The 11637-nt window shown below is 40.0% G+C and overlaps 2 protein-coding genes across 2 annotated transcripts; both read left to right on the forward strand.

Annotated features, from left to right (window-relative positions):
- Window positions 1-16: 16 nt before the first annotated feature.
- Window positions 17-1042, forward strand: LOC115667975 (probable glucan endo-1,3-beta-glucosidase BG4). Its single transcript, XM_030589496.2, has one exon. It carries the CDS (start codon window positions 17-19, stop codon window positions 1040-1042), a length of 1026 nt encoding a protein of 341 aa, XP_030445356.2.
- A 5913-nt stretch (window positions 1043-6955) lies between these two features.
- On the forward strand, window positions 6956-7981 carry LOC130140266 (probable glucan endo-1,3-beta-glucosidase BG4). The gene has a single exon (XM_056319270.1). The coding sequence runs from the start codon at window positions 6956-6958 to the stop codon at window positions 7979-7981; it is 1026 nt and encodes a 341-aa protein (XP_056175245.1).
- The last annotated feature ends 3656 nt before the right edge of the window (window positions 7982-11637 follow it).

Consider the following 11637-nt stretch of genomic DNA (forward strand, 5'->3'; position numbering starts at 1 on the left):
AACAATAATCCCAAAGATGGCATTAGTCAATATTTTTCTCATGCTACTGTTGTTCGCGTTTGTTCACCACCAAATCACGACCACGGAGGCGCGGCTTGACGTCGGCGTGTGCTACGGGATGATCGGGGACAACCTCCCTTCTCCAGCAGCTGTGGTCAAACTCTACCGGCGCTACGGCATCGGGAAGCTGCGGCTCTTCGATCCTAACCCTGCTGCACTTGCTGCGCTGAGAGGCAGCGAGATAGAGGTCACTTTGGGCACCAAGAATGAGGATTTACAAAGCATCGCGTTGAGCGTCGATGCGGCTAAGACATGGTTTGACGCCAACGTGCAACCGTACACAAGTGATGTCAAAATTACGTTTCTTTCTGCCGGTAACGAAGTGGTCCCCGGAAATTTAGCTCAGTTTGTACTTCCTGCTATGCGGAATCTGCAGAGTGTCGTTAAGGGCTATGGCTACAGTGGTATGCGGATCACCACTGTGGTCGCAACTTCAACCTTAGGGACTTCTTACCCGCCGTCAAACTCCACTTTCTCTAATGCGGCTCGTGCCGACATGGTCGGAATCATAAAATTTTTGTCGAGCAGTGGCTCGCCATTGATGATTAATGTTTATCCGTACTTTGCATACGCCTCTGATCCAGTCAATGTGAGATTGGATTACGCTCAATTCACTGCGAATGGCTCGGTGGTTCAGGATGGCACCTTGAGTTACTCGAACTTGCTCGATGCTGTAGTCGACGCCTTTTATTGGGCGATGGAAAAGGAAGGTGTGACCAGTGTGGACTTGGTGGTTTCTGAGAGCGGCTGGCCTTCAGCCGGAAATGGTTACATCACCAGTGTAGAGCTTGCACAAATTTATAACCAGAACCTTGTGAAGAGGTTTCAGGCCAATGCCGGGACGCCTAAGCATCCGGACCGTAGCTTGGGCGGCTTCATCTTCGCGATGTTCAATGAAAATCAGAAACCTGCCGGCATCGAGCGAAATTTCAGGCTATTCTATCCCGACGGAACACCGGTTTACCGCATGTATTTTAATTAATGCATCCCTTATAAGATAGTTGACAAACGCATATTTTTTTTATTAGCACCAGTGAGCAATATGTAGTATGCTATTATTACATTCAATCAACTATCTTTGGTTCGTTATAAGTTTGTTCTTATATTCATCTCTAATTAATCTTGTTTTCAAGTCATTGAGGTGAGTAAGTTATGTTTTCTACAATAGAATGCAAATACATGGGTTCAATACCCGCTAAAAGCAAAAAGTTCAAACCGGGCATTGTAATGTAGCGACAGGCACATCAACCCTAAGTTCCAAATGTCTCATTAGGTATCAATGCTTATCGATGTTGCTATCAAACTGTCTGATACATATGCTGTTTTATTAGTGTTGCTGTCAAGTTGTCTATTATATGCGTTCATCGAATAATATCTACAGGCATATTTGTTTATGCTCTTTAAGAGTTGACTTTTTTTTTCATCGCACTAAAATTTTAGTTATCGCAAAAAAGATAAAGAAAATACTATATGTGAATCTACGTGGCTACATTAGTATATTGTGAAAGTTTAAGTGTTTTTTAGAAATGTCAAAGTCCGGTAGCCGCAATATTTATATTAAGTAAAAGAACAAAAAGTTATTGGTGTTGCCAATTTACCTTTGGTTGTTAAATACAAGAGATGTTTTTTGAGTTTGCTTGTAAGGGATGTAACTCTCCTTAAGCCTTCTTGTCCTGTAATAAAAATAGATGTATAAGAAAAAGAAATTGAACTTTCCTTTTTTTCTTTTTGTTTTATTGTAATTTTCTTTTTCCGTGCTTTGCTCTTGTAGTAATTATGCGTTATTAATGGCTCAACATCAATTCACGTTCTTCGACTCTCCAATTTTGACGGACGCGGTAATGGACGAATCAATGGACGCGTTAAATCGATGCATATCTTCAGCTCTAGTGCAACGGTTTTATGACGCGTTAATAAAAAAATTAATGGATTCGTTAATGGATGCCTTTCTTCAGCCCTCGTGCAACAATTTTTGCGGATACGTTAATGGGCGAATTAATGGATGCATTAAAGGACGCATCTCTTTAGCTTTGGTGAAGAAGTTTTTCAGAGGATTTCTTCAGCTCACAATAATTAGTTTGAAGTCTTCCTTAAATACCGAATGAGATAGAGTTATTCAAAATAAGAATTCTTCTTTAGAAATTCACTCCTCTAAGTATGTCGGTTTTAATAAGTGTTCGATAGAGTCATGTTCGTATAGTGCTAATACAAATGGGTTCGAGGTATTGTATCTTGAGAGACATAGTTCGTGAACTGTTTAGCACTCTTGTTAGGAACTAATCGCCTTAAGGAGATTCGGTTAGCCGTACCTCACCTACTGTTGAATTTCCTGTTAATTATCCACAAAAAAGGTTGTGATTCAACATCTTTATATATTAAAGATTATATAAACATCGACTTGGTCATTATTATAAAAAATAAAAAAATAAAAATTTGTATCTTTATTATCTATTTCTATATATTCTGATTACAACAAACAGTATTGCGTTACGTATGTTACATGTATAACAGCTCTTCCATTCGTGTTGGATAGATGCTTATCAATGCATGTAAATAATGCAACTAGTATTGACAATGATTAGGCACCTAGCAGAAATTTCTCATAGTCCTGCAATTGTGAAATGAAACTAGAATTAGGAGATGCTTGTGGCCGTCTGCTCTTCAAATGCTCCAAAGCTTGAGAAAGGCTCAAGCCATGCTTTTTCATGAGATAAGCCACAACGATTTTAACACTGCAAAACACACATCTTTAGTTCAATTAAATCACAAATCTAATAAATGATTAGCATTGAAAAAAGTTAATCATAGCTTTAGCGGGCAATTAAAGTCAAAGTCCAGCATAAACCATTAAAGTAGGTTCCAAGAAATCCTGTATAAATAGCCACTAGCATTCCATGTTTATCTGTAGTCCGGACTATCGTTTGTGGCCCTTGACCTTTCAGACATAAATGCCGATATGTAAATGGTATCCAGTATGTTTATTCTTCTAATCCATCTAGGTATTTAATAGAAAGGATTGCACCGAGTAATCTGTGGAATTTCATATTGAAAGAAGCCAAAAATAGAGGACAAACGTTGTGTGCTTGTTGCAACTATTAAGGGAAAGCAGCCAATACAAGAAAATCAGTACCTGTAATGACTTTATACACAAAATCATCTGGATATGCAGGTTTCCACGCACTAGCCACGGTTAATATGTGCGTCACATTAAGGCGTTTTAGGGCATCTTTGTTATTTGCAGTCTAATATGTAGTATGCTATTATACCTAAACATCTATCTTGTGCAATATGTACTATGCAATATGTAGTATGCTAGTATTGAAAATCAACTGATAGATTCCAACCCACCACTATTTTCATATATATAAAAAAATAGGTTTTCTTATAGAAAATATGGCCTTAGTAAGAATCTTGTAAATACATGATGCTAAAAAAGGGTAAAAGGGTAATTAGATTGTAGTTTTTGGAGTAAATCTAATCTTAGGATAGGTTTTATATGAGTTCAAAAGGTGAAGATTCATATTATAAAACTCAAAAAGTGGGGATAAAATTGAAAAATGGAGAAAAAGTGAGGATTTTTATTGCAATTTGGCCAAAATAAATATGGGAATAATCATTTTCTACATACATGATGAAATTCTTATAAAACTTTCAAAAAGTTGATTATCTTATAATCGAATTCTCGACTCGAATGCAACGAATTCTGTTTTCAAATTATAAGATATCCTAATAAGCTACGATGACAACTATATTTATAATTAGGCAGGTGAAGTCTTGCTCAAAGCACATTGACACCTCGCTAGTAATAAGACGACTAAATGCTCGAGATATCAAAAAAGAATTCTTACAAATGAATTTTCAATAAGCTATCTTCGGACAAATTAAGTTTAGGGTATTTGTATTATGTTTAATAAATAAATGTTTTCATTTGCAAAACACTTAAAGCATCATTACAGTATTTCAAAAATAATAATAATAATTATTTTTATTAGCATGTTTAAAAAATGTCTTTTGTCTTGACTTTTATCTATCTTTCGCCATTCCAAGAATCCATTGGCTTCTGCACTTGGTTGTTCTCTTTTAATGGTAGGCTTCGGATCCTCTATAGGCATCGGATTGGGATGAAATGTTCAAGGCAGTGAGATGAAACTTCATCTTGTCTCTCCAACGAGCAAAGCTGTTGCCATCAAAATGGTTCAGTTTCACCATGTCTTGATTCATGACTTTGATTGAGTCCGGCTCCATTGTTGCAGAAATAGTTCCTTAAAATTGTTGGTCAAACTTTATGGCGTGAATACACTATTTTAAGGAATTGTTTGCCCTACAAAGTTGCTAAATGCTTATTGGCAAAGATCCTCCAAGATACAATAAAGTCTCAAAATAAGAATATTAAATATCAGTCTTGGTATTTCTCCGACAAGGAAACAATTGAAGAAAAAATGCTATTTTTTAAAGAAAAAAACCAAAAATTGAGAGGGAAAAAAGTATTGAACAAGAAATGTTGAATATATAATAGCTAAACTCTTTTACGAACAAACCACCGCCCTCAGCGGCTGCGCTGGCTTCGGGCTCCCCTCCCCCCACGAAGGGTAGGAGTTCGAATCCCAGCCGCTGGCGTTAGGGATTCTTAAGCGTGACGTCGTGGTGGTGAGTCCTGCGCTAGCATCACCCCGGGTTTACCTCCTCGGCTGTCGGCCGTGCGGGGGGTTCCCGGGTTACCAAAAAAAAAAAAAAACTCTTTTACGAACAAAATATTGTTTTAAAAGTGCACAACTTGTCATTTTTTTAAAAATTCGAAATTAAAAAAAAACTGCAAAATAACTGCCATTTATATCTTTTTGATGTGGGACAATGCACCTCTTAGTTTGTTTGTAAACAAACAATCAACAATTCAGAAGGGGAACAATTGAAACCAACGACTGTATAATTTTGAGAAAGAAAAATCGAGAAATAAAAAGTATTGAGATAGAAACGACGAATTTATAACTGTGTTTTAGAAAATATACTACCTTTGCTCTGAAAACGTTGCCTTTTGAACTAATATCGTTTCAAAAGACAAACTGCAAATTCGAATAAAAAATAATTATTGTTTTTTATTTTTGAATTTTATAACTTCTAAAAAGATACAACCAATTCGAGTTGAGATTGTTCGTTGGCGTGATAGGCCCAATTTGATCTGCAATGGAAACGGGCCGGGCCAGGTCAATTCGGTCCAATTCGGTTTTGATTAAAACGCAGGTCCTTATTCTTGGGTCTTCAATATGTATTGTGTTTTCAATTCAATATGAAAATGCATCAAACCTTTTTTTTTTTCTGGAATTTCGAAAATAATCATAATACAGTGAAGGATTTTTCAAATTTTATAATTTTAATTTTGGAATTATGCTTTTACTTGAGAGAGAGTGAAGGGTGGTTCGCCTAATTTTGGGATTGTAAAGTTAAAGATGTATGAACTTGGCCAGATTTAAACCCAGCTAATTAAAAAGTTAGGGCTAATTTTTTGTGTGACAAAAAGTTAGGGCTAATTTTTTGTGTGACGAAAATTAGAGTGGGGTATCACGGGGAACTAATTTGAGATTTTAATGGTTTCAACCTTAATTATTTTGGTTCCAATGATGGATACGATGACTAGAAAGATTAAAGAGATGACAAAACTGGGTACAGTTCCAATCGAGATGTTTGAGAACATTGTTACTGATTTTTCTAAATTTGCTTATTAATGATTGCCTTTGTGTACTTTTGATGTCATTGGAATCTACAAAGCTATACTTGACAGGCATAATTAAGGGGTGAGATTGTAAAGCCAAACTTTTGTGTACTTTCTCTCTCGGCTCTTAGCTTTGATCGAATATGCTTTGATCTTGTAAACTATACTCTTTTTTTTTTTGGTCAGATTGTAAACTATTCTTGAAAGGCATAATTAAGGGCTGAGCTTGATCAGAGCTAAGAGCCGAGAGAGAAAGTTGCTTATGACTTTTCAGAAATCAATTGAATTTGACTTTTTTTCCTCAAGAAAAATTGTCGGAACAGAAAAATAAATAAATAATCTACCGCCTTATTAATTAATTCGCGGCGATATGTAATTACCCTTTTCTTATAATCCAATCCTTGATAATCAATTGATAGATTCCTCCACCCCACCACTATTTCGATATAAGAAATAGCCTTCTCGTTTTCAAAAAACACATAAGCGACTTCGGAAATGGGAATCACGCTATTGCCCGCGATGGAAATGTGAATCATCATAACGACAGGTAAGCCCACTTTGCAACATACACTTAAGTATCGATAAGAACAAATATTCACACTGTATCATGCAGTTGTAGAATTCTAATTAACGTGGGTTCTAATTTTGCAAATTATAATCTCTTCCTTGATCTTTTTTTACGGCATATGGATAATATGCCGTAAAAAAAAATCTCTTCTTACCTTTTTTTCTTTGGACGAAATCCTTTCTTACCTCAAACGATGTATAATCTTTTCCTATGCTTTATGGATAAGGATGGGCTCTAATTTCCTTCGATTTATTTCCATATATCACGGCCTTACAAATAGAATATATAGTTACCAGGTATCTATATATATACTGGCAAACAAGAAAAAGTATCCATATTGCAGCGGGCAGCAGAAGCTAAGTGGATAACAGGTAAACTCCAGGCTCATGATATTACTAGTTTTGTTTCGAGCTTTACCAGCGAGTTTTTGCGTATATCTTCCCTCATATGGTGATGTTATTAGACAAAAGGAACTAATGCTCCTATTTTATTAGTTTTTATGTCATTGTCGGAAAAAACATTACCATCGGATTGATATTACTATGTTTTTTTTAGGGTTTTGGATTACTGAATAATGATAAATTTTATGTGTTTGGAGTAGGGTAACAAGAATCCCAAAGATGGCATTGGTCAATATCATTCTCATGCTACTGACGTTCGCGTTTGTTCACCACCAAATCGCAACCACGGAGGCGCGGCTCGACATCGGCGTGTGCTACGGGATGATCGGGGACAACCTCCCTTCTCCGGCGGCTGTGGTCCAACTCTACCAAAGATACGGCATCGGCAAGGTGCGGCTCTTCGATCCCAACCCTGATGCACTCGCTGCGCTGAGAGGCAGTGGGAGAGAGGTCACGTTGGGCACCAAGAATCAGGATTTACAAAACATAGGGTCGAGCGTCGCTGCGGCTAAGGCATGGTTTGACGCCAACGTGCAACCGTACGTGAGTGGTGTCAACATTACGTATCTTTCGGCTGGTAACGAAGTGGTCCCTGGAGATTTAGGTCGGTACGTATTGCCTGCGATGCAGAATCTGCAAAGTGTTGTTAACAGCTACGGATACAGCGGAATAAAGATCACCACTGTGGTCCCGACTTCAACCTTAGGGACTTCTTACCCGCCGTCACAAGCCACATTCTCTGATGCGGCTCGTGCCGACATGGTTGGAATCATAAAATTTTTGTCAAGCAATGGCTGGCCATTGATGATTAATATTTATCCGTACTTTGCGTACGCCTCCGATCCGGTCAACGTGAGATTGGATTACTCCCAATTCACCGCGACCGGCCCGGTGGTTCAGGATGGCCCCTTGAGTTACTCGAACTTGCACGACGCGGTCGTGGACGCCTTTTATTGGGCGATGGAGAAGGAAGGCGTGACCAATGTGGATTTGGTGATTTCCGAGAGCGGCTGGCCTTCTGCTGGAAATGGTAACTTCACCACTCCAGCGCTTGCACAAACTTATAACCAGAACCTTGTGAAGAGGTATCAGGCCAACACCGGGACGCCTAAGCATCCGGACCGTAGCATGGGAGGCTTCCTCTTTGCGCTGTTCAATGAGAATCAGAAACCCGCCGGCGTCGAGCAAAATTTCGGGCTATTCTATCCCAATACTTCGCCGGTTTACCCCATTTATTTTAATTAATGCATCCCTTATAAGATAGTTGACAAGGGCATATTTATCTTTATCTAGCACCAGTGAGCAATATGTAGTATGCTATTACTATATTCAGCCAACTATCTTTGGTTCATTATAAGTTTGCTCTTATATTCCTCTCTAATAAATCTTGGTTTTCAAGTCATTGGGGTGATCAGATTATGTTCTACACAATAGAATGCAAATACACAGTAAAAGCATGGGATCGATACCTGCTGAAAGCAAAAGTTCAAACCGGGCATGGAATGTAGCGACAGGCACATCAACCCTAAGTTCCAAATGTGTCTCACTAGATTTCAATGCTTATTGATGTTGCTATCAAACTGTCTGATACGTATGCTGTTTAGTTAGTGTTGCTGTCGAGTTGTCTCTTCTATGCGTTCATCGAACAATATCTACGGGCATATGTGTTTATGCTTTTTAAAATTTAAAGACAACTTTTTGCTTTATCCCACCAAAATGTTAGTTTCCACAAAAAAAGATAATGAAAATATTTTATACGTGAATTAACGTGCCAATATAAGTACATTGTGAAAGTTTAATTGTTAGTAAAAGAACAAAAAGAAATTGGCGTTTCCAATTTACCTTTGGTTGTTGGGAAAATTATCAAATCAATCCTAAACCTATTGTACGGCGGCCAATTCAGTCCTAAACCTTTTAATTTTGCCAATTCAGTCATAAACCTTTTAAATTCTTGCCAATTGAGTCCTTCCGGCCAATTTTGGCCGGCCGGCGCTGATGTGGCCGCCGGCCGGCGCCGACCGTCCGTTCAACGCTGACGTGGCAATTTTTAATTATTTTTTTTCAATTTTTTAATCTTTTTTTTTCTTTTTCTTCTTTTTTTTTTTCTGGTTTCTCCCCTCTGGCCGGTCCGGCGACCTGCGGCCGGCCAGAGGGGAGGGCCGGCGAGGCCTCTGGCGAAGCATGCCCTGTCGGCCACCGGCGAGGGCGAGGCGAGGTCGGCCTTGCCTCACCGTCGCGACCCGGCGACGGCGAGTTCGACCTCGCCTCGCCGTCGCCCGGGTCGCGACGGCGAGGTCGAGCCTCGCCCGGATCCGGCGAGGCTCGACCTCGCCACGCCTCGCCTTGCCGTTGCGACCTGTGCGACGACGAGGCGAGGCTAGGCGAGGTCGAGCCTCGCCGTCGCCCGGGTCGCGACGGCGAGGCGAGGCAAGGCGAGGTGAGGTCGAGCCTCGCCGTCGCCCGGGTCGCGACGGCGAGGCGAGGCCGACCTCGCCTCACCCGGCCCGGGGCCGGCGAGGCTCGCCTCGCCGGTGGCCGTGGGCGAGCCGCGAGGCCTCGCCGACCCTCCCCTCTTGCCAGCCGCCGGTCGCCGGACCGGCCAGATGGGAGAACCAGAAAAAAAAAAAAAAGATTAAAAAATTGAAAAAAAATAATTAAAAATTGCCACGTCAGCGCCGAACGGCCAAAATTGGCCGGAAGGACTCAATTGGCAAGAATTTAAAAGGTTTGGGACTGAATTGGCAAAATTAAAAGGTTTAGGACTGAATTGGCCGCCGTACAATAGGTTTAGGACTGATTTGACAATTTTCCCTTTGGTTGTTAAATACAGGAGATGTCATTGAGTTTGTTTGTTAGGATGTAGCTCTCCTTAAGCCTTTTTGTCATGTCAAGTTGGTGCAATCAAGTTCTAAAACTTATTAGTATTTTCCATTTGTCAAGTTGGATAGAGTTAATGAAAGGACTAAGTCCTAAAACTTGTTAGCATTTTCCGTTTATCAACTTTGATGGAGCTATCGACGATGGAGTTAGTGGGAGGACTTGATTGCTCTAACTTGATAAGTTTTAGGTCTTGATTATGTTTTTTAAAAGTTTCATGACTCAATTGCACTTTCGTAACATATTTTAGGACTTCCAATATACTCATCCCTAAGAAAAACATAATGCCAAATATAATCAATCAAGGACATATATGCATAATCTCGAGAGAAAAACATAATCGAGTAAATTTCCTAATATTGCTAACAGTTTTTGAGGCGATATGGGAAGCCACACATAGAATCATTGTGCGCCAGCGATGCACCGTTGGAAAATAGATTGAAAAACGATCTTCGTGGTGCCTGGCCTGTGGTGTTTTGAGCTGGTATCGACCTCGAAACGATCGAGAGAAGTTAGGGAAGGATCCGCCACGCTGAACCCCAGGAAGCAAGTGAAATGTAGGTGGCAGCATTGGGGATCTCTCTCACGCCTCTCGAGCTTTCGTTCGTGATCAAGAAAACACTCTTTGTCAAGCTTCGTGTCTCCGCATCAAGGTAGAAGAAGATGAACACCTGCACACGCCGTTTAAAACTGATCTGGTTGAAACAAGGCGAAAAGCGCAAAACTGTCGTAATTCACTAAGTCGATTGTCTCGGTTTTTGATTGCCGTGTTCGAGTTCATTCATCCTAAAGTATGTGATACTTCATACATATGTAGATCCTCTAGGGTGTTAGTTTAAGTCTCGTGAAGTCGGGCGTCGGACCATTGGGCTCGACGATTGATTTAATCACTTTCTTGAATTAGTTTGGTTCGATATAACCCATTTTTGGTGTGGTTTACTAAGAAGGGATCGACCTCGGCTCGGGAGGTCAGAGCACCGTCCGAAAGGGGCCGGTTTTACCCCGTACAGATCTCCTTTTAGCATACTGGATTGAGGTGACCGGCCCCCGTTAGAGGTGCGTCACGCTTTCAGGCCCTTCCTTTTTTTTTTTTTTTTTTCTAGAATGCATACATAACCATCTAGCATGTCGGATATGACAATTCAATTTTTCGATCGGAGTAGAATGTCCGGGATGTCAATTTTGATTTGAAAATTCAACTTGTTGTCCAAATCATACTCGATCGGCTTGGATTGCGTGTTTTAAGTTTTGGGTAAGACTTTCTGACATGGTATCATAACAGTTCTATCCCTTTCACATATATGCATCCACCACCGATCAATCAAATTTCACGTGCCGCTCCTAATCCGACTTACACGTGAGACCATTGAAATATTGTTCCACATCAATTGATAACGAGTCCCTCCACTTATCAATTTAAGTTTTTATATTGGACTTTTTAACTGTTACAACGTAAATGGCTTTTTTTCTATAGGTCCTTGTCGATTTGCAACATCTAATTATCTTGCACGCCCTCTCCGCCGTCGGATCAAAAAGATTTTAATATTATCCGGTCGGATCAAGGAGTTCCAATATCAAACATGCTGGCTGGGTCCGGCTCATTCGTGGGGCCCAGCTAATATGATTTAAAAAAAGGAAAAGTCAAAAAGAAAGAAAAAGGGGCTCCTGTCGTCAGTGTGCCCAAGTGTGCCCAGGAGAGAGAAAATAGAAAGAAGAAAGAAGGGGGCTGAATTTTGCGGTCCCAAGTCAAATGTTGTCGAAATTGGCTCAAATTTTACTACGTTGTTGGTGAAATCGAGGGCGACGAGTTGATCGATTTCATTCGTTGAGAATCTCCTCTGAACTCTCCATTTGCGATTATTATTTTCTCCTCTTTTTATATAAATTTACCTTTGTGGTGATGAAATTGATGTTATATTGTTAATGTTGTGCCTTTAGTGTGTAACTAGAGAAGAACTTTGTGTATCTTACTATTCTTGATAATTAGTGAAAGTTTTTGCGAGGATCCGTTGTTTTTTTCCCTC

The sequence above is a fragment of the Syzygium oleosum genome, unplaced genomic scaffold (assembly GCF_021117445.2).
Source record: "Syzygium oleosum isolate NSW1041296 unplaced genomic scaffold, Sole_v2.1 Sole_v2.17, whole genome shotgun sequence".
NCBI lineage: Eukaryota > Viridiplantae > Streptophyta > Magnoliopsida > Myrtales > Myrtaceae > Syzygium > Syzygium oleosum.

What these genes read in the sequence shown, in the direction of transcription:
- LOC130140266 (XM_056319270.1), top strand. Translation starts at nt 6,956, where the DNA reads ATGGCATTGGTCAATATCATTCTCATGCTACTGACGTTCGCGTTTGTT.
- LOC115667975 (XM_030589496.2), top strand. Translation starts at nt 17, where the DNA reads ATGGCATTAGTCAATATTTTTCTCATGCTACTGTTGTTCGCGTTTGTT.